This window comes from Macaca thibetana, chromosome 11, assembly GCF_024542745.1.
Source record: "Macaca thibetana thibetana isolate TM-01 chromosome 11, ASM2454274v1, whole genome shotgun sequence".
Taxonomy (NCBI): Eukaryota; Metazoa; Chordata; class Mammalia; order Primates; family Cercopithecidae; genus Macaca; species Macaca thibetana.
In genome coordinates this window covers 117,273,200-117,298,967 of record NC_065588.1, presented here as the reverse complement: position 1 = coordinate 117,298,967, position 25,768 = coordinate 117,273,200, and the positions used below count along the sequence as shown (strand labels likewise).

The 25,768-nt window shown below is 52.6% G+C and overlaps 3 protein-coding genes across 5 annotated transcripts in view; 1 reads left to right on the top strand and 2 right to left on the bottom strand.

Annotated features, from left to right (window-relative positions):
* The window catches only part of C11H12orf43 (chromosome 11 C12orf43 homolog), a 16,573-nt gene extending 12,526 nt beyond the window's left edge, over positions 1 to 4,047 (top strand). Inside the window, exon 6 of one of the 2 annotated variants that reach the window (XM_050748144.1) lies at positions 37 to 4,047. In XM_050748144.1, the coding sequence (XP_050604101.1) occupies positions 37 to 388 (352 nt within the window). In that variant the 3' untranslated portion in view covers positions 389 to 4,047. Of the gene's footprint in view, positions 1 to 33 lie in introns of both variants that reach the window. The other variant, XM_050748143.1, reaches the window with a different exon arrangement.
* Positions 1 to 25,768, bottom strand: part of P2RX4 (purinergic receptor P2X 4) — a 341,582-nt gene that overhangs the window by 264,112 nt on the left and 51,702 nt on the right. The window lies entirely within an intron of this gene.
* HNF1A (HNF1 homeobox A) lies at positions 2,028 to 25,768 on the bottom strand. 2 transcript variants are annotated; one of them, XM_050747981.1, is made up of 10 exons: positions 25,217 to 25,768; positions 15,527 to 15,726; positions 10,823 to 11,009; positions 10,045 to 10,286; positions 8,104 to 8,255; positions 7,773 to 7,974; positions 6,849 to 7,040; positions 5,147 to 5,268; positions 4,909 to 5,053; positions 2,028 to 3,464 (listed from the first exon to the last, which is right to left on the bottom strand). In XM_050747981.1, exons 1-10 carry the CDS (start codon positions 25,540 to 25,542, stop codon positions 3,337 to 3,339), a joined length of 1,896 nt encoding a protein of 631 aa, XP_050603938.1. In that variant the 5' UTR covers positions 25,543 to 25,768; the 3' UTR covers positions 2,028 to 3,336. The 2 variants fall into 2 exon arrangements, with proteins under 2 accessions (XP_050603938.1, XP_050603937.1); XM_050747980.1 differs by having other exon boundaries at positions 4,909 to 5,268; positions 25,217 to 25,751.

Below are 25,768 nucleotides of genomic sequence, written 5' to 3'. Positions count from 1 at the left end.
GACTCCAGCTAACGCAGGGTGCCCTCGTTGCAGCAGTGAGGACAGTGATGAGGAGTGGCGGCGGTGCCGGGAGGCAGCTGTGTCAGCGTCCGACATCCTGCAGGAGTCAGCCATCCACAGCCCTGGCACGGTGGAGAAGGAGGTAAAGAAGACAAGGAAGCTGAAAAAGAAAGCCAAGAAGGTGGCCGGCGTCGACTCGGCTTTAGCCACCCCCACCCCCAGCCCCACCAGCACAGCCACAGTCCAGAAGCAGAAGTCAGGTGAGCTCAACGGGGACCAGGTGTCGCTTAGGACTCAAAAGAAGAAAAAGAAGAAAAAGGCAAAGAAGGCCAGCGAGGCCTCTCCATTCCCACCAGCAAAGAGTGCCACAGCTGTGCCTGCAAATTGAACCCAGCCATGGGCACAGGGCTCAGCTGGCTCCAAGGACAAGGTGCCCCCCTGGGGACAAGGCATTTCCAGGCCCCACCTCCCTCTCCAAGTTCAAGGACTGGGCTGGCAAACCCAGACTGCCCATGAGACCCTGATGGTGATGAGGGCTTGCCTGAGAGTTGAGCCAAAAAAGTGGCTGTAGGGTGAGAAGCCCAAGCAAGGCCTGCCCCTCTGTGCTCCCATGGAGGGCTGGGGGCAGGGGGTGGGGGGGAGGCCTATGGTTCCAGAACATTCCATGGCCTCAGGAAAAAAGGAGCCTTCCAGTTATTTGAGACTAGTGGCCAAGTGGTGAAACCTCCACCTCCCTAGAACTGTCTGAGGTGGGCAGGGGAAGGGAGACCTTCCCCACCACCTCTTTAGCCTGGTATGAGAAACAGTTTTTAGAAAATGAAAGAAGGGATCCCCAAGAGGCCAAGGCCCAGAGAAAGTTTGGTTCTTCTCTCCTTAGCCCCTATAGACTTCACGGAATTATCTGAAAAAGGAGAGCTTTTTCACCCCTGGCTTTCTAGAATTTTCTTTGTCTGCATTTGTGAATATACCACACATGATGGTGTCTCTGAGCCGACCAGATTATGGAAACTCAATTGTCAGAGGACCCAAAACAAAACTTAGAGTGATTTGGGTATTGCCTGTCAATGCTGAACCTTGAGACGTTTTAAATACAACACAAATCTCTATACTCCCAGGATTTGTGCGTTCACCCCACCCAAGACTTCAGGAAGTGTCACAGCACTCGTGGACTAGGTGTCATGTGACAAAGGCATTCTGCAAGAAGTAGAAGCTTGTGACCGGGTGCAGTGGCTCACGCCTATAATCCCAGCACTTTGGGAGGCCAAGAAGGGTGGATCATTTGAGGCCAGGAATTTGAGACTAGCCTGGCCAACATGGCGAGACCCCGTCTCTACTAAAAATACAAAAATTAGCTGAGCATGTTGGCACACGCCCGTAATCCCAGCTACTCAGGAGGCTGAGGCGGGAGAATCACTTGAACCCAGGAGGTAGAGGTTGCAGTGAGCCGAGATTGCGCCACTGCACTCCAGCCTAGGCAACAGAGTGAGACTCTATCTCAACAACAACAAAAAAAAGTAGAAGCTCGTGGCCAGGCACGGTGGCTCATACCTGTAATCCCAGCACTTTGGGAGGCCGAGGCAGGTGGATCACTTGAGCCGAGTTCCAGACCAGCCTGGGCAACATGGTGAAACCTCGTCTCTATAAAAAAAAAAAAAATACAAAAATTAGTTGGGCATGGTAGTGAGCGCCTGTGGTCCCAGCTGCTTGTGAGGCTGAGGTGGGAGGATCCCTTGAGCCCAGGGGGTCAAGGCTGCAGTGAGCCATATAATGCCACTGCAGTCCAGCCTGGGTGACAGTGAGACCCTGTCTCCAAAACGAAATTGTTTTTTAAAGTAGAAGCTTGAGGTTAAGGTGAAATCTGGCTTCGTCATTCGAGTCTCAGCAGAGCCAGAAAAGCAGAGACGTGGGGTGTGAGAGCGTGAGTGCGGGAGCCCCTCTCCTCTTCGCAGACCCCGGGCCTGTCCCAGCCTCCCTCTGCCTGCCCAAACCCCGTCTGAATGATTTGTGGACAAGCAAGAAATTACCACCGCATTTCTCCTTGACTTTACTAAAAGTTAAATAAACGTGCCGCTCACCCGAGCTGGCTACAAGCTGCAGGGGTGCTGGGTCACCCCAGGCCTTTTCCTGAATCCCAGGGTGGAGGCGGTGCACTGAGGGCCAGGTGCTCAGCAGCAGGCCCAGGGGTGTGGGACCATGCTTGCCCTGGGTTCACAGCCTCCTTTGTCCCTCCTGGCAGTGCTCAGGACCTCGGACTCCTCAGGGTGGCTACGAACTGCCCTCAGCCAGCCAGACCCCCAGGATTCTATTAGTCCTGTCCACAGAGGTAGCTCCTGTGCCCTGGGGTCACCTCTTTCTTCTGGGCACCTCAGCTTGGCCAGCCGCTTGGGCCTTGCTCAGCTGCTCGGGCCTTGCTGCCTTCTGAGCTCAGCTACTCCTGCCCCAAATAAGGGCAGGGTCTGCAGGGCCCTCGAGACAGGAGCTGCCCCACCAGGACCTAGACTTGGCATGGGTTGCGAGGCTCCCACAGGAATAAGGACAACTTCCCAACCCTGAAGCAGCCTTCCCAGTAGAGGCAGGAGGCCAGGCTGGCCTCAGAGGCGTGATGCTCTTGGGAACAAATACCCGGGAAAGCTGGAGGTCACGGGGCCTGGGAGAGGGAATCGCTGGGGACAGGGGAAGCCAGGAGAGCCCCGCCTGCCTTCCCTGTTAGCTTCGGCCTCCCTGGGCTCGGGCATTGGAGCCCCAAGCTCTGGCACAGAGTAGCCCCCCAGGAAATGCCTGTGTGAGTAGGTGATCGGGTCAGTACAAGTGGCATGTGGGTCACTAGCTGGAAGGAGTTGGGGCAGGATGGAGTGGCCCAGTGGGTGCATTGGTGACCGAACAAGGCCACGCTGATCCAGGGCCTCTCAGAGCTCAGCAGGTCACAGCTACACAGGCTTGTTTCCTGAGAAGTGTGGCTGCCAGTGTGGTGTAGCGGTCCCGGGGCTCTCCACAGGCCCAGGCTGGGGGTGCCCAAGTCATAGGCCGCCCCCTTCTGTTCCAAGTAAGCAGATTGTGTCCCACACAGCAGGGACAGTCCCTCCTCCATCTGCCAGGAACAGGCTTTGCTCCTAGCTCTCCATGGCCCCCTCTTGTGCAACCCAAGCAGCCCTCCATGGGTTGGGGCGCCTCAGAGCCCTCTGTTTCTGATGCATCAGAGCAGAGTGGGGAGCGAGGCACAGCTGTCCAGGAAGGGCCACAGGAGCTCAGCAGGCTCAGGTCCTTCAGGCAGGGCTAGCTGCTGCCCTCATCACCCCCCAGGCAGGCAGTACAGGCCCCAGGGCCCAGGTGCCGTGGTTACTGGGAGGAAGAGGCCATCTGCGTGGAGATGAAGGTCTCAATGACGCTGTGGTTGGACGGCAGCAGGTGGCTGTGGCCGTTGCTGGAGTCTGAGCTCTGGTACAGCACCAGGCTGCTGGAGGACACTGCGGAGGCAAACGAGGCTGCTGACCACCCACCAGGCACCCACACCCACCCCACCTGCCCGTCCCGAGGGGTACTTGGGATGAGGAGGCAGAGCCACACCTCCTGGATCACAGCAGATAACAGGAACCCCAAAGTCACACCTCTACCCTCGGTTCTTAACAAGGGGAGCCTGCCAGCCAGGGTCCGGGGCCGCCCAGGGAGTGGCCTCAGTACATCTTAGTGGGAACGCTGGAGAAGCCCCGGTGAGATGCCGGGGTACGTAGTTGTACGTGTTGGTTTGGATAGGCTGAGCCAAACGCTAATCTAGGCGCTGCTGTGAATGCAGGTGCTCTGTAGATGTGGTTAATGCCACAATCAGTTGACTTTGAGTGAAGGAGGTTACCCTGAAAATATGGGTGGGCCTTCTCCATCAGTGGAAGGCCGTAAGAGCAAAAACCAGTTTCCCAGAGAAGAAGGAATTCTGCCTCAAGGCTGCAGAATTCACTCCCCGGAGTTGCCAGCAACAGATTTCAGGCCTGCCAGCCCCTGCAGACACGCGCCAAGTCCTTCAGGTAAATGCATCGGTTCTGTGTTCCTGGAGAACCCTGACTGATGGCCATGGTTAAGAGAATGGGCTTTGAGGTTGGACCTGGGTTCGAGTCCTGGCCCTGCCATCTGGTAGCTGTGGGAGATGAGGCAAGTCACTCCCCTCCTTAAGTGTCCACTTTCTCATCCGTAAAATGGGGGTGATCATGCAGACGCCTCACGGGGTGAATGCCAGGACATAGAATGGCCTCGGTGGCTGTCACGACAGCTGCCAGGGCCGGGTCCAGGAACCTTATAGAAAGGGGGCAGCTTGCAAAAAGACAGGCTGCAAAGCCCAGCCACCTGACTCCAAAGTGCCCACTCCTGATAATGACATCATAGATTACAAACTCAGGTGACCACCCCACCGCCAGGGGTCATTGGAGCCAATGTGAGTGGATGCAGTGAGGCCTGGTGAGCTGTTATATGGGAGTATGAATTTTTCCAATTTCCCAAAAGATGCCAGAAATCCAGATTTCTATGTGAAAATTCCTGATTTTGAAATGTTAGCAACAAATTCAAAGAATGTTCAACCCTGAGCCAAGCCAAACCAGACACGCGCAAGAGTTGCTTCTGGCTCACAGACCTGCTCCTTATCATGACTTCATCTTTTTCCTCAATCCAGCCCCTGAGATGTTCTTGCAAGGTGAACCCTGTCTTCCTGGGGTCACCTGTGCCTCTTGGGCTTCATGGGCACACAGGCCATGTCTGGGAGGCGGGGAACCCCACCCAACCCCCCATGCCTGCCAGTGCTTCCCCACATGGCCTAGGCCTGCTGCATGCACAGCCCCACAGTGACAGGACAGCAACAAAAGGGGTGGGACCAACATGGAAGGGGTCGGAGATAGTAAGGGAGGGGGCGGAGCCAGGGCCTCTCACCCGTGGGGCTGGCGCTGAGCCGGTGGGCTGGCTGCAGGTGCTGGATGCCTGCTGGGTCCTGGCTGGGGACGTGGAGGGTGGTGGCCTGAGAGGCCGGCGTGTGAAGCCCGGACTCACTGGAGGCCTCAGTGTCTGAGGTGAAGACCTGGGGGAGCAGAGCAGCCTCCTGAGTCCCGGGGATGTGGGGGTGAGGGGCTCTGTCACAGGCCAAGGGAGGGCCAGCAGGCCTGGACCTTACCTGCTTGGTGGGCGTGAGGCTGGCCAGGGCGCTCAGGTTGGTGGTGTCAGTGATGAGCATAGTCTGCGGGAGCAGGCCCGTGTGGGTGTACTGGGCCACCTCGGGCTTGTGGCTGTAGAGGGCTGGCCGCAGGGGAGAGAGGGGCAGACATGGCAGACGTGCCTGACAGCCCCCGTCCCAGGCCTCAGGACCGGGGAAAGGGGGCCATGGAGCCTGCTGAACAACCAGACTGGGCAGCAATTGGAGATCCAGGACTGATTTTCAAAACTGGGGGCTCCAGATAGAGGGACAGACCCTTTCCCCATCACAGGGAGCTGCTCAGCTGGGATTGATGCAGGGGAGCCTGGAGGAGGCCAGAAACCAACTCCAGCTTGTGTAACCTGGAGACAGCAGGTATGAAAGGGAACGGGAGGCGTGGGTGCAGGGCTACTGTACTAAGCACAGGTGCTACGTACTAAGCGCAGGTGCTACTGTACTAAATGCAGGTGCTATGTACTAAGCACAAGTGCCATGTACTAAGCACAGGTGCTACTGTACTAAACTCGGGTGCCGTGTACTAAGTTCAGGTGGCCCCTGTCAAAGAGCAAGGCAGAGGACAGCAGTACCTCCATCTCCAGGCCACCTCTCCAAATAAAACCCCATGTTTTGCCTACAGCACCTCCCCCCACCCTGCAGGAGACACACAGACCCCACAAGAGACACACAGACGCTAGGAAAACTCACATAAACCACATATTCTCACAGTGACTCAGACAAAAACGTAACACACACACATACATTCTCAACCACGTACACACAGAGACATATACAGACCCAAAATCTCTTAACCCAGTCCCAAATTCCAAAAAAGTCTGAAACCAAAAGATTTCCTTAAGATTGGCACTAGAGCTCATTTGGTGGCAAAACCCAGCCTGAACCTGACATGAGGTTATGAGTGTTTGAACTGCCTTGTGGAAATCCTACTTTGGCTGCATAGCAGTGCTTTGATCACAGTGGGCTATCTCAAACCCTGCTAGGAGTGTTATGTGATAGCTGGCATATCCACCAAATTACCTTTCTTTCTTTTTTTTTTTTTTTTTTTTTTGGCAGAGTCTCACTCTGTTGCCCAGGCTGGAGTGCAGTGGCACAATCTCAGCTCACTGCAACCTCCACCTCCCGGGTTCAAGCGATTCTCCTGCCTCAGCCTCCCAAGTAGCTGGGACTACAGGCACGTGCCTCCATGCCTGGCTAATTTTTGTACTTTTAGTAGAGACGGGGTTTCACCATGTTGGCCAGGCTGGCCTCGAACTCCTGACCTCAAGTGAGCCGCCCACCTCGGCCTCCCAAAGTGCTGGGATTACAGCTGTGAGCCACCACACCTGGCCCCAGATTACCTTTCTAAAATCTGAATAGATTTTAGAAATTCATATGGCCCTAAGAGTTTCACAGAAACAGAGGCACGCACACACAAACGCATGCACAACTGACACACACCTAGACATGCACTAGGGATCTGCTCACACAAGCAGTCATGTGCACACACACAGATACGTGCATTCACATGGGAACACACTGTGGCCTGCAGACACCCTCAATCACGGAAACACACTTGTCCTGGAGACACACTCAGACTGCAACGCCTGCCAGGCACCCCCTTCCCCTGCATCCATTGACAGCCAACCTCTATCATCATCTCCCCCTGTGTGGGGCACAGGGTGCTCACCATGGGGGCTCTGCAGCTGGGCCATGGTGGCCATGAAGGGGCTCTGGGTCACATGGCTCTGCACAGGCGGCATGAGCGGCTGCTGGTAGGAAGGGTGCAGCGGCTGGGAGAACTGGACAGGCTGCAGGGTGGTCAGGCTGCTGCCCATGCTGTTGATGACCGGCACACTCTGTGCCTGCGTGGAGGCCAGGCCTGGAGTGGAAGGGGCGGGAATCAGCTGGGCCCCCCAGTTACATCCCATCACCCCCCAAGACCTCCCAAGGGCACCACCTCTCCTTCCCAGAGCCCGTGGTTTGGAGGAGGGGGCAGGGTGGTCAGGAAACAGCCCTCCACTGGGACCTGCCACTAATTTAAGTGGCTCTGGCAAGTCATTCCCCCTCTTTGAGCCTTTAGCTCCTTATCTAGGCTAGTGGGAGAGGCAGGCAGTGACTTATTCAAAAGTCGTCAAACTGAGGTTCCCTGGAGCCCTGGGGTTCCACAGCAGTGCAAAGGCCCTGGGGTTAGCTCTCTGCTCCCCTCTCCTAGCAGCTCCCTATCTATCTTATGTACTGGGCTTCTGCATCATTGTACCTACAAATAAAGGCTTTCTGGGCTTAATTTTTCTTCATAAAACAAAAAACTTAGAAAACATCAGTCCCCCTTACCCTGCTGTAATTTGCCCATAGACCCTTCACCTTCTGAGGTACCACAGAATTGATGTATTATGCTTAGTGCCTGCCTCCCTGCTTGAGTTGCTGAGATTTTGGTCTGTTTGGTTCACCCAGGTATCACTGATGTAGCACAGTGCCTGCTCCAGAGTAGGCACTGGAGAAATACACGTTGTATGAATGAATGAATGAGTCCCAGTGGCTCTTCCAGCTCCTGGATTCTGCAGTTGCCCCATAAGCCTTCCACCCAGGTGCCCACCCATCCCCTCCAGCTTACCGATGACCAGGGTGGAGGCACCTGTGTTGGTGAACGTAGGACCCAGGGAGGCAGGCTCACCAGGCCCGATGGTCATGACCCCAGGAAGTGAGGCCATGATGAGGTTCTGGGGCTGCTGGTTGAGGCCTGGGGATGTCTGCTCCAAACTGTGCAGTGCCGTCAGGGTGCTGACAGGGGGAAGGGGGCCCCCAGCTGCTGAGACCTACGAGGGGAAGCCAAGGTGAGTCGGGGGTGGGGGCGGGGTCCCAACAGGGCCTCCCTGGGGACTGTTCCAGAATCTCCCTGCCAAGGAAAGATGAGGTTGGGTTTTCCCTACAGGCAGGACGCTCACCAGCTTGGCTTCTGTACTCAGCAGGCTGTGGCTGGGCTCCAGGCCCGTGGGGGACACTTGGTGCAGGGGTGTAGACACTGTCACTAAGGGGCCGCCACTGCTTGAGGGCACTTCTGAAGTCTCACTGGTCGCCGGCTGTCCATAGCGCACACCTGGAGAGGGAAGCAGTGTCCTGCCTCAGCACCCCACTTCCCAGCCCTCCCCTGCCTCCATAGCCCTCATCGCTTCAAACTCCATTGGTCTGCTTAGGCCAGCTGCCTGTCGGCCTTTATGCAGCCAGCAAATCTGCCTGTGTTTCTACCTTTTGCCAAGCCCTGGGTTAGCTGCTTCCAGTTCCTTGAAGGCTGGGACTGCATTTATTAGCTCCATTCCCCGCCACTGCCTAGTGCTATACCCGACATGCAGTAGGTGCTCAGTGGAAGACAACTGAATTGAATTTAACTGAATTTAGTTGAGTTGAAATGAATTGAATTGATACAATCTGAAATGAATGAATTGAATGGAATTAACCCAAATCAACTTAGGTTGAGTTGAGTGGAATGATATGAAGTGGAGTGGATGGTGTGGAGTAGTATAGATTGAATTGAGTGGAATGAGTGGGATCAAGTGGAATGGGTACCGTAAAGGGTGGAGAGGATGGGTGGGAAGGAATAGAATGGAGTGGAATGGTGTAGGGTGGAGTGGATGGAATGGTGAGGAATAGTGTGGAGTGGAGTGGAATGAATGGAGTCGTGTGGACAGAGTGGAGTGGAATGGTATGGTATGGAGTGGAGTGAGTGGGTTGGAGTGGAGTGGATGGAGCAGAGTGGAATGGATGAGGTATGGAGTCATGTGGGGTGAAGAGTGGATGGGACAGATAGAATAAAATGGTATGGAGTGGAGAGGAGTGGAGAAAAGAGTGGGTAGACTGGATGGAGTCACATGGGTGGAGTGGATGGAGTGGAGTGGATGGAATGGGTGGAGTGAAGTGGATGGAGCACAGGTAAATGAAGTAGAGGGAGTGGAGTAGATGGAGTTGAGTGAGTGGAGTGGATGGAGTGGAGTTGAATGGAATGGATGGAGTAAGTGGATGGAATAGAGTATGGAGTGGATGGAGTAGAGTTGAATGTAATAGATGGAGTGCAGTGAATGCAACGGGGTATGGAGTCGATGGAGTGGAGTTGAATGTAGTGAGTGGGATGAAGTTGGATGGAATGGATGGAGTGGAATGAGTGGAGTGGAGTTGAATGTAGTAGATGGGATGAAGTTGGATGGAATGGATGGAGTGGAGTGGATAGAGTAGAGCTGAATGTAGTAGAGTAGGGTGGATGGAGTGGAGTTGAATGTAGAGGATGGGATGAAGTTGGATGGAATGGATGGAGTGGAGTGGATGGAGTAGATGGAATAGAATAAAGTGGATGCAGTGAAGTTGAGTGGAGTGAATGGAGTAGAGTGGAGGTGAATGGAGTGGATGGAGTGGAGTTGAATGTAGATGGGATGAATTTGGATGGAATGGATGGAGTGGAGTGGATGGAGTAGATGGAATAGAGTGGATGCAGTGGAGTTGGGTGAATGGAGTAGAGTGGATGGAGTGGAGGTGAATGGAGTGGATGGAGTGGAGTTGAATGGAGTGACTGGAGTAGAGTGGATGGGTGGGGTCGAATGTAGTGGAGGGAGTAGAGGTGAATGGAGTGGATGGAATGGGGTGAATGGAATGGGGTTAATTGTAGTGGATGGAGTGGAGTGGATGGAGTGAATAGAGTGGAAAGGAGTAGAGTGAATGGAATGGAGATAGAGTGGAATGGATGAATGAACAGAGTGAAGTAGAGTGATAAGGAGTGGTGTGAATGGAATGGAACCAAACTGTAGTGCTAAGAGGTTTAGGTGACTGCTGTCACTGGGACAGTCCTCCCCAACCCTCCCACCTTCCCACGTGTCCCCTGTCCCCACAATACCACTCACCGTGGAGCTTACTGGGAGAGAGGGCAGGCGGGGGCAGGCTGGGGGAACTGTGAGCCGGCAGCGCAGGTCCCGGGCCTGGCCCTGGTGGGGGCCCGCTGTATGTGTCCATGGCCAGCTTGTGCCGGAAGGCTTCTTCTTTGCGCCGGTTGGCAAACCAGTTGTAGACACGCACCTCTGTGACGAGGTTGGAGCCCAGCCCCTGTGCCTGTGATGGGGACACCCCCCTCTGGATGCATTCCGCCCTGCAGAAATAGCCACCCATGAGTCTCCAGGCCAGGCTCAGAGGAACCCTGTCCTGGGCATGAGGGGGAGGGTTCTGAGAAGTTGAGCTCTGCCTGAGGGTTTGAAGCTGGCAGATCTGGGTTCCAATGCCAGGTCTGCTGTATGACGTTGGGCAGGTGACAGTCTGTCTGACCTCAGTCTCTCCATTCATAAAGTGAGCAAAAGAGCCATAGGATTGTAGAGGGAATCAGATTAGGTGGGCATCCATGGAAGGGTTGCTTGGTGTCCAGGGTGCAGGGGGGCTGCGAGGAATGGAGTTAGGTTCAAGTATTCTTAATTTTCTGGGCCAGGCTAAGCCAACATCAGGAGTTCTCGGCGACTGGACAGCCTTTTACAGGACCTAGAGTCACCTTCCCCTTCCCTGGCCTTGCCACAGCCCAGACCAAAACAGCACTGTTTCCCACCCGCCATTGTACCTATTGCACTCCTCCACCAGTGTCTCTCACTCCTCCACAGCCCAGACCAAAACAGCACTGTTTCCCGCCCGCCATTGTACCTGTTGCACTCCTCCACCAGCGTCTCTCGCTCCTCCTTGCTGGGGTTCTTCTGCCTCTCATAGGCCTGGAACAGGATCTGCTGGGATGCTGGGCCCCACTTAAAACGGTTCCTCCGCCCCTTCTTGGTTGGTAGCTCATCACCTGTGGGCTCTTCAATCAGCCCTCCCTGCCCTGCATGGGTGAACTCTGCAGGCACAGAAAGCTGTGAGTGGGGTACTGGCCACTCTCAACTTCCCAGGTCAGTTCCTCTGACCTTGCCCTTGATTCTTTCTCATTGCCTGGGTGCTGAACCAGAGTAGCTTACAGCTAGAACTTAGAAATCATCTAATCCAGCCGGGCGCGGTGGCTCACGCCTGTAATCCCAGCACTTTGGGAGGCCGAGGCGGGCGGATCACAAGGTCAGGAGATCGAGACCACGGTGAAACCCCGTCTCTACTAAAAATACAAAAAAATTAGCCGGGCGCGGTGGCGGGCGCCTGTAGTCCCAGCTACTCAGGAGGCTGAGGCAGGAGAATGGCGTAAACCTAGGAGGCGGAGCTTGCAGTGAGCCGAGATCGCGCCACTGCACTCCAGCCTGGGCGACAGAGCGAGATTCCGTCTCAAAAAACAAACAAACAAAAAAGAAATCATCTAATCCAGTGATGACAAACACACAACACATATGCCATCACTTTCTTAACCAGTGTCCAAGGCAAACATCACTAATCAATCCCTGAATGCTTTCCTACCAACCCAAGATATGATCTCACCATTCTTCTCAATACAAGACTGCAGGTAAGCATTAGCATTTGTTCCTATTTGGCACATTTACTATCCCCATTTTACAGATGAGGAAGCCGAGGCTCAGAGGGCTTGCATATTTTTCCAGGGTCATGCAGTAGAGCAAAAACTGGAGCCATATGTCCTCAGTAGATTCAGAATTATATTCAGCTTTCCAGACTTGAAAATCAGGCTTTAAATGCAAATGTTAGCTAGAGGAAGAGACCCAGCCAGCCTTCATCAGCTGATATCACTTTACTGGAAACTAGTCTACTGGATTATTCCTGAGCAGGCCGCCAAAGGACTGGGACACACAAGTGCCAGGACAGCACTTTATGAGAAGAGAGGAAGGTAGGTTCTGAATCAGGGGCACAGCAGCAGCAGGGCCCTCACCATCTCAGTGCCAAGAAGCAGCAGCAGGCACAAGTGGCTAGGACTACAGGCGTGCACCACACCTGGCTCATTTATTTCTATTTTTATTTTTGTTTTTTGTAGAGATGGGGTCACCTTCTGTTGCCCAGGCTGGTCTTGAACTCTTAGCCTCAAGTGATCCTCCCACCTTTGCCTCCCTGGGTGCAACCACACCAGGCTGGGAGCTGGTAATACTCTGTTTTTTATCTGTATTGGAGTGTTCACTTTGTGAAAATTCATTGAGCTGTATGCTTTGGATTTGTGCACTTTTTATGTTAGACTTCATTTAAAAGTTTCTGTTATAGCAGACACAGTGGCACGTGCCTGTCACTCCAGCTACTTGAGAGGCTGAGGCAGGGATCACTTGAGCCCAGAAGTTCAAAACCAGTCTGGGCAACATGGAAATACCTCAGCTCAAAAAATGAAATAAATAAAAGTTTATATTATTAAGTATATAAAAAAAGAGTCATTCAACTGAAAGTAGCTGAAAAGAAGCTCTTTTCCTTCTGAGGTTGCTAAGCTGATCGGATGGCAGCCCAGGGCTTCCAGAACCCATCTTTGCCTATGTGAGGAGAGCCTGTCTGAGATTGAAGCCCACAAAAAAGAAAACAGAGCCAAGAAATGCTGTGTGAACCTCATTTGAGCCCCTTGATCTAACCATGCCTGAAGCAGCCCTGGACTCCTCACATTGCATCAGTCGATACCTTCCCTTTTCTGTTTAAATCCATTTGAATTGGGGTTCTGTCCCCTGTTTCTGAAAGAGTCCTGATACTTCAGTCATATATTGACTCTGCATCTCAAATTCTCCAATTTCTCCTTAACTTTTAAGTTAAAAATCCCCCAGGGAAAGCTATTTGGGCCAGTTTGCATCTCTATTCTCAGCTTTAGGCTGAAGTCCTTGACGACATTTCTAACTGTTAGAAAATTTTAATGCATTTTATCGAATATTGTAAAATTTCTTCTAGTGATGGTTTGAAGAGAACACTATTTCTCTCAGAAACTAAATCTAGTTCTAACAGATTTTCAAAATCTTTATTGTTTCTTCTCATACAAATTAAAATAGTGTTAAAATGTACTGTTTTTCCCAGTGTGTATTACAGCACAGTAGAGTGTGAACACCCCAATAATTGGGATGAGGGGTAGCTATAGAGTAAGGATTAGAGCCATCTATTGCATGCACGCATACATACATACATACATTTATTTATTTGTTTATTTATTTCACAGAGTCTCCCAGGCTGGAGTGCAGTGGCATGATCTTGGCTCACTGCAACCTCTGCCTCCTGGGTTCAAGCGATTCTCTTGTCTTGGCCTCCCAAGTAGCTGGGATTACAGGTGTGCGCCACTATGTCCAGCTAATTTTTTTGTATTTTTAGTTAAGACGGGGTTTCACCATGTTGGCCATGCTGGTCTCAAACTCCTGCCCTCAAGTGATCCACCCTCCTTGGCCTCCCAAAGTGCGGGGATTACAGGCGTGAGCCACCGCGCCTGGCCTGCATACTTTTTTTTTTTTTTTTCAGCAATGATTTTTACTGTTGGTGGAAGTGTAAATTGATATAACTTCTTTGGAAGGAACTATGCCAATATGTACCCCAGATTTTAAAGCAGCTCTTCTGTGTTCCAGCATTCCACTTCTAGGAACTTATCTTACAGACACAGTCACATGTGAACATGCACTTATGTAAATAAGGATGTTTTTGCTGCAGTTGGTTGTATTCGCAGATTGCAAAAACCCTAAAAGTCCTTCAGTAGGTGGCCAGTTAAATAACAGCCAGCCGCGAGGTGGCGGGCGCCTGTAGTCCTAGCTACTCGGGAGGCTGAGGCAGGAGAATGGCGTAAACCCGGGAGGCGGAGCTTGCAGTGAGCTGAGATCCGGCCACTGCACTCCAGCCTGGGCGACAGAGCGAGACTCCATCTCAAAAAAAAAAAAAAAAGAATGAAATCAGTCAATCTCTCAGTGCCAATATGAAAACATGTACAGGATTTATTGCCAAGAGACAAAACACAATGTGCAAAATAGTGTGTCTAGTATGTTCCCATTAATCAGAAAAAGAGCAAGAAAACAACATATCTATTACTACTATATGCAGAAAATCTCTCTGGAAGGATACACAAGAGTCTGGGAATTTCAGTGGCTGCTTTAGGGGAAAGACATCTAATTTTTCTTATAAACTCTGTTTTTCTTTTTTTTAACCAAATGTGTATTGCCTTTCTTTCTTTCTCTGTCTCATTCTTTTTCTTTCTTTTCTTTCTTTTCCTTCTTTCCTTTCCTTCCTTCCTTCCTTCCTCCCTTTCCTATCTTTCCTTTCTTTCTTTTTTAGAGGAGGAACCTTGCCATGTTGTCCAGGTTGGACCCGAACCCCTGGGCTCAAACAGTCCTCCCACCTCAGCCTCCCAAGTAGCTGAGATTATGGCACACCACCATGCCTGGCTATTTCTTTTTTTAAAAACCTGGATAATTAATAAATGTCAAAAAATGTTACACATAGATAGAGGTTGGAAGGTGACAGTGCACCTGGGATTTGGTGGGGTATGAGGCCTGGAGAAGAAAACCCGCCATTCCCTGAGTAATAGGGCTCCCAGAGCTTCCTGAGTTTGCAGTGGAGGATTTCCTGAGCGCAGACCTTGCCTCTGAGCCTTTACTGATGCTGTTCCTTCTGCCTGAAACACCCTTCCCGGAGTCTCCAGGGGTCAAAATTCAACTCCCACTTTAAGACCTAGTCTAAAGGTCATATTTGCAATGTGAGCCTTCCTAATACCTCTGCCTTCCTGAGGAAGAACAGGTCACTCTCCAGTGGACCGTCAGCTCAGCACCCTGAAATGCTTTGTGTAATACTCTGCACAGGCACCCCAAAAACACTTGATAAATAGTAGCCATTATTATTGTTGTTGTGGCTGCTGTTGTCTCATTCTAATACATGTCTCACTGGATCCTAATGATCTTTTCTCCCACTTTCCCACTTAACCATGGGCTCTTAGAAAGCAGGGACCCAGGCCGGGTACGGTGGCTCATGCCTGTAATCCCAGCCCTTTGGGAGACTGAGGCGGGTGGATCACCTGAGGTCAGGAGTTCAAGACCAGCCTGGCCAACATGGTAAAACCCCGTCTCTACTAAAACTACAAAAAATTAGCCAGGCATGGTGGTGGGCACCTGTGATCCCAGCTACTCTGGAGGCTGAGGTGGGAGAATTGCTTGAACCTGGGAGGAGGAGGTCACAGTGAGCTGAGGTCACACCATGGAACTCCAGCCTGGGCAATAAGAGCAAAACTCTGTCTCAAAAAAAAAAAAAAGAAAGAAAGAAAGAAAGCAGAGACCCAGTTCATTCATCTTTGGATGCTCAGGACCAAGCCTACTCCTGTCCCACAGAGCGCCTGGTGCAGAATAGGTAATAAATGCAGGTTGAATCCCACGGACTTCCTTTCCATCTACCTGTCTGTGCAATGGGGATGGTGAAGCTTCCAGCCCCCACCTGTGAGTTAGGGGAGAGTCCTGGGCCCTCCCAGGGAAGACGCGGGGTAGGATCGTTACTTACGCTGCGCCACCTCTCGCTGCTTGCGGACGTACCAGGTGTACAGGGCGGCCCGCTTCTGCGTCTTCATGGGGGTGCCCTTGTTGAGGTGTTGGGACAGGTGGGACTGGTTGAGGCCAGTGGTGTCGACCACCTCCCGCTGTGGGATGTTGTGCTGCTGCAGGTAGGACTTGACCATCTTCGCCACACGCCACGGGTCCTCCCTGGGAGGAAGGGCAAGGACAGGGTCTGCTCAGCAGGGGGTATCCCTCCCCATAGGTGGGGCTGGGGCCCTGGGTGCTGGAACCCTTGTCAGCCCTGAGGGTGGGGACTGTGCATGAAAGCAGTTATGGAGCCAAGGGGCCTACACTTGGACTCAGGGACAGGGAGGTATGGTCATTTATGCCAGGACACAGGGACACAGACACCTGGTCATGAGGACAGAGACTTGTAGATGCACACACATGACAAACATGGGCACAGGCCTATGGACACAGACACTGGAACAGATAAAGGTTTAGAAACATGGATACACAGACATGGACACAGATGAAGATATATGGATAGATGGATGGATGGGTGAATGGATGGATGGGTGGATAGGTGAATGGATGGATGGGTGGGTGGGTGGGTGGGTGGATGAACTGGTGGATAGATGGATGGACTGGTGGATGGATGGTAGGGTAGAATGGATGGACAGATAGATGGGTGGATGGATTGGTGGGTGGATGGATAATGGATGGATGGATGGATGGATGGATGGATGGATTGGAGGTGGGTGGGTGGATGGATGATGGATGGATGGACGAAGGAGAACTGCTGGAAAAAGGAAAGCATTGAATCTGAAAACAAGGAAAGAAATATGGATTCTCCAATTTTACACCCAGAGCCACTGAGGCTTACAGAATTTGCATCATTTTGTCCCTTGTCCAAGGTCACAGGGCAAGCAGAGTTCCATCCACCTAAAAGGATTCAGTTCTTTTTTTTTTTTTTTTTTTTTGAGACGGAGTCTCACGCTGTTGCCCAGGCTGGAGTGCAGTGGCGCGATCTCGGCTCACTGCAAGCTCCGCCTCCCGGGTTCCTGCCATTCTCCTGCCTCAGCCTCCTGAGTAGCTGGGACTACAGGCGCCCGCCACCGCGCCCGGCTAATTTTTTGTATTTTTAGTAGAGACGGGGTTTCACTGTGGTCTCGATCTTCTGACCTTGTGATCCGCCCGCCTCGGCCTCCCAAAGTGCTGGGATTACAGGCTTGAGCCACCGCGCCCGGCCAGGATTCAGTTCTAAGATAGCCTTTCAGGCAGAAAATCACAAAGTCAAAATGCTTCCTGAGGCTGGGTGCGGTGGCTCACACCTGTAATCCCAGCACTTTGGGAGCTGAGGTGGGAGGATCACCTGAGGTCAGGAGTTTGAGACCAACGTGGCCAACATGGTGAAACCCTGTCTCCACTAAAAATACAAAAATTCACCGGGCATGGTGGTGGGAGGCTATAATCCCAGCTACTTGGGGGAGCTGAGGCAGGAGAATTGCTTGAACCTGGGAGGTGGAGGTTGCAGTGAGCCGAAATCTCACCACTGCAGTCTGGGTGATAGAGTGAGACTCTGTCTAAAAAAAAAAAAAAAAATTCCTGAAAATCTGCACCCCTGGCTGTGGCCAGGCCAGTTTCCCCACAGCACCAGAACAGGCGGCTGGTTTTTCCACAGAGTCCCAGGTGACAGGGTTGACATTCAGAGGCCTCATAGTACCAAAAATGCATGTGAACACTGGAATGCCACTCTGTGGGCTGAGATTCTCCCACCAGAGAGACTCAAGGGACCCGATGCCACCTGTGACTCATGTCTCTGCTCACTGTAGGTCTCCCCATGGGGGACAGAAGGGATCAGACAGCCTGAGCCATATACATTTTCTCTCCTCTCCTGCTCTGTCTCAATCCCCGCCTCTCTCTCTCCCTCTCCTGAACTTATATTACCAGTATGTCACAGATAGGCCGGGTGCAGTGACTCACACCTGTAATCCCAGCACTTTGGGAGGCCAAGGTGGGCGGGTCTCTTGAAGTTAGGAGTTTGAGACCAGCCTGGCCAACATGGGGAAATCCATCTCTACAAAAAAATAAATAAAAATAAAAAATAAGTCAGGTATTGTGGCAGGCGCCTATAATCCTGGCTACTTGGGAGGGTGAGGCAGGAGAATCGCTTGAACCCGGGAGGCAGAAGTTGCAGTGAGCCAAGATCACCACTGCATTGCAGCCTGGGCAGCAGAGTGAGACTCCGTCTCAAAAAAAAAAAAAAAAAAAAAACAGATAAATACAGCTCAATACAGCAGCACTGAAACAGGCAGACTGGGATTTGAACTTGGGTCTGCGTGATTCCAAAGCCTGTGCTCTCCCCTGCCTCACTGAGCAATTCGCTTCTAGAATTTGAGCCTTCTAACATTGGCACAGATGACAAATGGCACAAGTAGAAGGCAATTCCTTGCCACATTGCTTGCCATAGAAAAGATTAGAAGCAACGAAGGAGCCCAGCAAAAGGATCCTGATTAACTAAATGGAGGTGCATCTGTTCAATGCAACCACTGAAAAAACCCCACTGAGGAAGCTCTGTGTGCCCAGACGGAGCGGAGTTTATCTGGTGTGTCTGCTACACTGCTATTTATGAAAAATTTGAAGTGAGGTAAAAGAGGATTTCTAGAGGATTTCTACGTATTTGTGCACATGTAAAATACCAGAGGGCACTCACGGAACTGGGGACTCTGGTTGCTTCCAGAGGAGAACGGGGTGCTGGGGATGGAAGTGAGAAGGACAGTCTTCTCTGGTGTCCGTATGTACTTTGTAAATTATGTAACATATACTATACTATATATGCATACATGATTTTGATTTTGATTTTTATTTACTTATTTATTTTTTGAGACAAAGCATTGCTCTGTGGCCAGGCTGGAGTGCAGTGGCGTGAGCTCAGCTCACTGCAACCTCCGCCTCCCGGGTTCAAGCGATTCTCCTGCCTCAGCCTCCCGAGTAGCTGGGATTACAGGCACGGGCTACCACACCCAACTAATTTTTATATTTTTAGCAGAGACGGAGTTTCACCATGTTGGCCAGGCTGGTCTTAAACTCCTGACCTCAGGTGATCCACCCACCTTGCCCTCCCAAAATGCTGGGATTACAGGTGTGAGCCACCATGCCTGGCCAATATTTATTTTTATGTATTTATTTTCTTTTTAGAGGCTACTTGTTCTGTCACCCAGGCTGGAGCTCAGTAGCATGATCACAGCTCACTGTAGCCTCAAACTCCTGGGCTCAGTTGGTCCTCCCACCTCAGACTCCCAAGTGCTTGGGACCACAGGCACGTCCCAATGTGCCCAGCTAATTTTTGTACTTTTTTTCTTTCTTTTTCTTTCTTTCTTTTTTTTTTTTTGGTAGATCAGGGACTCGCTATGTTGGCCAGGCTGGTCTCAAACTCCTGGGCTCAAGCGATCCTCCCACCTTGGCATATATAATATTTAAAACTGAATTGTAAACCAGCAATGGTGGCTCATGCTGGTAATCCCAGCTATTTGAAAGGCTGAGGTGGGAGGATCAGCCTGGACAACATAGTGAGACTCTGTCTCTATAAAAAAAATAAATAAATTAGCCAGGGATGGTGGTGCACACCTGTAGTCCCAGCTTCTTGGGAGGCTAAGGTACGAGGATTCCTTGAGCTCAGTAGTTTGAGACCAGCCTGGACAACAGAGTGGGACTCTGTTTCTACAAAAAAATAGAAAAATTAGCCAGGTGTGGTGGCACAAGCCTATAGTCCCAGCTACTCAGAAGGCTGAGACGAGGATCTCTTGAGCCTGGGAGGTCGGGGCTGCAATGAGCTGTGATTGCGCCACGGCACTCCAGCCTTGGCGACAGAGTGAAACCCTGTGTCAAAAAAAAAAAAAAAAATCTGAAAACTCATGTTTCCTGAGGATTTACTGTGAGCCAGACACCGTGCTGAGGGCGGCCGCTTACATCTTATAACCCTACGAAGTAGACGCTGTGCCCATTTCACAGAGGAGAAAACTGAGGCTCAGAAAGGCGCAGTCACTTGTGCAAGGTGATCTAGTTAGGACTCCAAAAAAATTTCATGTTGCCAGGAACCCCCCCGCGGGCCTCTCCCCAGCTTCTCTCTCTCCCTTCTTTCCTGGGCTCCTAGGATCCTCTCTCCTTCACCTCCCCGCTTCTCTGGTTGCCAGTCAGAGCTCAGAGGGAAGGGCAGTACAAAGTCCAGCCTGGTGCTCCGTGGCAAACATGTTTATCTGATCCTAGAGCCAGGCTGCCCGATGCCTCACCTCCCCCATCTGCAGCCATCACCCTCCTGTGCCGTGTCCTCCTGTGTCCTCCCTTCCTCCATCCTTCCCTTCTCTCTCTCCCAAAGAGAATAGGGTCAGTCTTCCTCTCACCAGAGCCTCTCCTGGGCTCAAACCAAAGATTTGCTATGTGCCCCTGTCCATCTGATTCCATGTCTGTCTGTTTCTCTCTCTCTCTCTCTCATTCTCCCATACCAGGTCAAATTTAAGTTGAACTTGAAAATAAAACAAAGGCCGGCCAGCCTGCACGAATACATGTGCAACCCTTAGAAACAGAAGACAGGCTTTTGAATGTGAAAATGGAAAGCAAACTGTTAAAGTGAGCTGATACGAATGTTCCGCTTTTAAACAATTCCTAGTAGATTTGGGCAACAAATCCATAACAAAAAAGTGAATTTTCAATGCCAGTTAGGAGACAGAGAGCCGAGAGGGCCTGGCTTTCCCTTTTCTGGGAGAAGCCTCCTGTGCCACTTTTTTCTAGAACCTACTGAATCAATGTCTCTCTCTCCCCCCACCCCCCACTCTCTTGCTATCACTCTCTTCTATCTCTCTGTGTGTCTCTTACACACACACACACACACACACACACACACACACAGAGTCTCCAAGGGCCTGACTCTTTTTGAGGGCAGCTTCTCCAACTGTCCTAGCTCAGAACTGAGAGGCCAAGGCTGCACTCCGTGGTTCATGCCTGTAATCCCAGCACTTTGGGAGGCCAAGATGGGTGGATCACATAAGGTCAGGAGTTAGAGACCACCCTGGCCAACATAGTGAAACCCTGTCTCTACTAAAAATACAAAAATTAGCTGGGTGTGGTGTCGTGTGCCTGTGGTCCCAGCTACTCAGGGGACTGAGGCAGGAGGATCACTTGAACCCAGGAGGCAGAGGTTACAATGAGCCGAGATTGTGCCACTGCACTCCAGCCCCAGCAGCAGAGTGAGACTCTATCCCCGCCCCCCAAAAAAAAAGAAAGAAAAGAAAAAGAAAAGAACCAAGAGGCCAAGTCTCCAGGCATCTCCTGCTTTGACTCTAATGGGTTTGAGAGTCAAAGCAACATGGGTTAAAATCCCACCACTGCAACCTAGCCGCACGTGCTCCTGTATGACCCACATCTGCCCTGTAACGTGGGGAAAATCCACCCCTACCTCACACCGCTACTGGGAAAATTAAATGAGCTTCAAATAGGGAGGATGAACTTAGGGCAGTGCCTGGCACACAGTAAGTGCTGAATTTGTGGAATAATATTGTCATCATCATCATCTTAATGCAGCCCTGGAGACCCTTGACCCCACACAGCAGAGCCCAGGAGAGGTGAAGACCCACCCACATCTTCCTCCTCTCTCTCCTACCCATTCCGGGGTCAATCAAATGTCCAAGGCTTTGAGCCTCTTGCCCTCTTGCCCCTGGAGTTTCAGGGCATGCAAGGTTGTGGTGTTCATCCCCACATCTGGAGGGGGAGCTGACTTCTCAGTGTGGGGGCTTTAGATACGGCCTTGATTCTTTGCTTAACCTCCGTGTGCCTCAGTTTCCTCATCTGTGAAATAGGGCGAATGATATTTCAGACTTCAGAGATGGTGGGGAGGGAAAAATGAGCTTAGTGCATTTTGTAAGCCCTTTATGAACTGCGAAGCACTGTATGGAAGTGAGTTGATGGTCAAGTTGAACAGCAGGCATGACAGGAAAGTGCAACCTCGAGGTTGCTGTATGGAGCTTAAGGTAGGAGGACCCAGGTCCAAATCCTGGCCTGCCTTCAGTCCTTCGGAAGAGTTTTGTTCGGTGAGGCACTGCCTCTCTCAGCCTTAATTTGCTCATCTGTAAAATGGGATCACTAATAATGACTGCTGTGTATTGCACTTACTACATGCGTACTCTACAAGTGCCATGCCATTTTACCCTGTGGACAAGGGTTATTGTCATCTCTACCCTGCAGACAAAACTGAGGCTCAGAAAAATAAAATCACCTGCTCAGGCTAGAAAGGGGCAGAGCTGGGATTAGGATGCAGGCAGTCTGGCTTTTGTCGGGGTGTCAGATCCTCTGTCCTCCCTTGGCAACTGTCTTCCTGGGTCTCGGTGCCCTGATCCTGCCTGATGGGCAGGATCAGAGCACTTCAAGGTTGGGGTTTGAAGGCCGGGGGCAGTGGCTCATGACTGTAATCCCAGCACTTTGGGAGGCCAAGGCAGGTGGATCACCTGAGGTCAGGAGTTCGAGACCAGCCTGGCCAACATAGTGAAACCTCATCTCTACTAAAATACAAAAAATCAGCCAGGCATGGTGGTGCGCACCTGTAATCCCAGCTACTCGGGAGGCTGAGGCAGGAGAATCACTTGAACCCAGGAGGCGGAGTGCAGTGCACCACTGCACTCCAGCCGGGGCAACAGAGCAAGACTCTGTCTCAAAAACAAAAACAACAAAAAAGAAACAGGTTGGGGTTTGAGCTGATCAGGGACAGAAAGGACCTAGGAGGACACCCAGGAAGGAACCCTGGGTCCCAGTTTCTCCCTTGGCCACATCTCAGGCTGCTGGGCCCTGGCCAACAGAGCAGTAGATATCTTCAGGGCCTCAGAGAATCCCAGGCACTCACTCATTCCTGCTGTGCATCAGCCACTGGGCAGGATGTGGGTACAAGTGGTGAATAAGGCAACACAGGCCTCGTCCTTGAAGAGCTTCTATTTTCATGGCAGGAGATAGAAAACAAACAGATAAATCAGATGATCACAAGTCATGACAGGGAACCAGAGAAAGTAAATGACAGCAGTGGAAGAGAGTGATGGGGGGTGGGGCCCCCTTTTGAATGGAGCAATCAGGGAGATGAAGGAGAAGGAACCGGCCATGGGAAGATCTGGAAAGGGGTTCCAAGCAGCAGGAAGAGCACGTGCAAAGGCCCTGGGGTGGGAATTGGCTTGGGGTGCTGAGGAACAGCAAAGCCAAAATGGCTACAGCAAAGGCAGGGAGGAAGAGAAAGACCTGGGAGGAGATCCAGGAATTTGGTGGGGTGGAGGGAGGGGAACGAAACCAAGGCAGGGAGTTTGGATTTTATTCCTTGGCCAGGAAGGGAAACTAAGGCAGAAGGAGAGGAACAGACTTGCCCAAGTTCACTCAGGGAACTAAGGGGCAGATCTGAAGAAAGAGCTCAGGTTCCTGCAGTGGCCAGAAACATGGGCCACCCCAGGGAGACCTGGGACCCAGGACACACCCGGCTTCTTCCCAGACACTGACTTCTCCCAGGAAACAGCTTCTACTAGACGTTCCGCCTCTGTACCATCTTCCCAGCCTCAACCTCCCCGATGGCTCAGGCCTTCAACAGGGGTCCCCCGCCCCTCTCTCCCTGGCTCCTTCCCCGACCCTGACGCTGGAGGCCCCACTTTTTTCACTCAGGGCGTTTTCCGATCCCTTTTGTTACCTGAACAATAAGTAACCCAGGTAGTTAGTTATAAACTGTACAGGAACAAGGAGCTGGTTGATAATTTATAGCAACATCTCACATTTAAATGGAAAGTAAATAGCATGCTGTTAGCATTAAAGAAAACCCAATCGGGGCAGGCGGGAAGCACTCCAGCCTCCTTGCAAGCTTGGGGCACCTCATTCTCTCCCGTGCCCCTTCTCCCAGCTGGGTCTGAGCCCCCGCCCCCCGGCTCCTCCGTTCCGCTTCTCCCAGCTTCTCTCTCCATCTACCCCGATGGCCTCTTTCTACACTGTCTGCCTCAGCTTCCAGGTCTCTGCCGGTCCCTAGGAAGCACTTTGACCTCTGCTTCCCCTTCAAATGCTGTGGATCAAGGCTCCCCCAACCCCACCATCCCACCAAAGGGGGCTGCTGACCAAGAGAGCTCACTCAGTCAGGTAAGAAAGCATCCCTTGCCCCCACCCTCACCCCAAAGCCCCCAGTCCCATCTGGGGCCCTGGGCAGGTCCGGCCCAGCCCCACCCCGTCGAGTTGCCTTCGCCCTGGGTCTGGGATGCCTGACTCTTTGCCCCTCCCCTGCAGCTCTAGAGTCCTTTGCCCTCCTCTTCCTGCCAAGTCAGGGGGCCCTGACTGCTCCCCTGCCCCTGTCCAGGCCCTCGGGAGGCTCCCTGAGGCCTCTGGGAAAGCAGGAATCCACCAGCCCTCCCCCACCCCAGCTGGGATCAGGACCTTGGACAGAAAAGAGATGGGCCCCTTCAGAGCATCTTTGGGACTCGCTGTCTCTCTAACTCCCTGGCCACCCCCTGCAGGCCTCTGACCCCTCATCATAGCAATTGAGAGCAGCAAACAGAGTAGGTTTGGGGCCTCCGTTGGGTGAACTTAGTCCAGCTCCTTCCCCGCTCTAAGCCCCGGTTTCCCCATTTGTGAAACAGAGTCACTAATAGCTTCTGCCCAGGATTTCTCTCACCGTGAAGGGAAATTATTCCTGTGAAACCTCAGCACAGCGCCCAGGAAGAAGTAAACCTCCCCAAGCAGGCGCTATAGGGTGAAGGTCAGGGAGCCCCTGGGGAGGGGTGGCCCCTGCAGCCCCCAGGCCACCCTTCCTTCTACCCCACACCCCATCCCCCACCCCCACTAGGTGGGAGGTGGGTTGGCCCAGATCTTTCCAGGCCACCATTTCCACAAGTTAATGATCACAGACCTTATCAGAGCCTTTCGCCATTTATAAATTTATAAAACAAAAGAGAAATAATAAAGCATGTGGGTAATTAGTAACTAGGTCAGCTCTGCTGAGGAGAGGGGAGGCATCGAGCTCAGGACCCACCCAGTTCTCCAGGAGACGGGGAGTCCGCCAGTGGATGGGAATGTAGAACGGGGAGCCTCTAATGGCGCCTGCTGGTGAGGTGGGGTGCCTGTGGCCACACAGGAAAGGGGAGCAGCTCCCACCTCGAGGCTCTGTCTGCCTCAGGTAAGAAAGACCTGGGCTTCCCTGGCTAAATGCATGAGTCCCTAGGAGGCCAGGGAAGCCCCCAAAACCCCAGCTTCGGGCCCTCCTCCCTGGCAGTGCTTCCTGGCCCCCGGAGCCTACCCACTGAGGACTCAGTGCAGGAGTTAGGGTCTGGAGAGTATACATGATCCTAGGGGCTAAACATTTCCACCACCCCCCAGTTCTCCAGGCATTTGAGTTGTGAACTCACCTGCTTTTTCTCCCATCTTGGACCCCCCGGGAAATGTCTCCTGCCCAGGGACTGGGCTGAAGGCCTCAGCTCGTGGGGATTTGGGACTCCGCAGAGGAGAAGTTCAGGGGCTGGAGGCTCAACCCTCCAAGCAAGGACCCCTGGGCTCTCATGGACCCTGTCCTCCTTCCCAGCAGCTAGGCTAAAGGCTGAAGCTCATGGGGACTCGACTCAGAAGGGGGGCTCATTAGGAGCTGAGGGGGGCCCCTCTAGGCTCTTCCTGGGACCTGGGACGGGGAAGGGCTCCTTACTGCAGAAGGGTCTCCACCACGGCTTTCTGGTGGGCTGCCTCCTCAGGGCTGAGGTTCTCCAGCTCTTTGAGGATGGGTGGCGTGAAGTCTTCCCCATCGTCGTCCGTATCATCCTCGGAGCCCCGAGTCTCCCCCAGCCCATTGGGCAGCTCAGCCAGCTCCCCTCGACCGCTGCCGCAGGACTCCCCCTTGTCCAGGGGGCCATCTCCAGCCAGGAGGTAGGGCTCCGGCTCACCCAGTGCCTGGATCAGTGCCTCTTTGCTCAGCCCTGACTCGAGCAGGGCCGCCAGGAGCTCCGTCTGCAGCTGGCTCAGTTTAGAAACCATGGCTCGGCTGCCACAGGGCCACGCGGCCTGGGTCCACCACGCTAGCCGCCTCCCCCACTGCGTGGGTTGCGTTTGCCTGCCAGCCGGCAGACACAAACCAAACTCCTTGCACCCACTGCCCCCCCAAAACCCCACTAGCCAAGCCCCGTGGGCACCCCCAACCCCCAACCCTGGCCCCAGCGGCCCGTGAATCAGGGCCCCTGCCTGCTCTGTTTACATTGGAGCT

What these genes read in the sequence shown, in the direction of transcription:
- HNF1A (XM_050747980.1), bottom strand. Translation starts at nt 25,542, where the DNA reads ATGGTTTCTAAACTGAGCCAGCTGCAGACGGAGCTCCTGGCGGCCCTG. An exon ending in CTGGTGGAGGAGTGCAACAG is followed by an intron (nt 10,287 to 10,822) that starts GTACAATGGCGG and finishes CTATTTCTGCAG; the next exon opens with GGCGGAATGCATCCAGAGGG. An exon ending in TGAGTACAGAAGCCAAGCTG is followed by an intron (nt 7,975 to 8,103) that starts GTGAGCGTCCTG and finishes TTCCCCTCGTAG; the next exon opens with GTCTCAGCAGCTGGGGGCCC.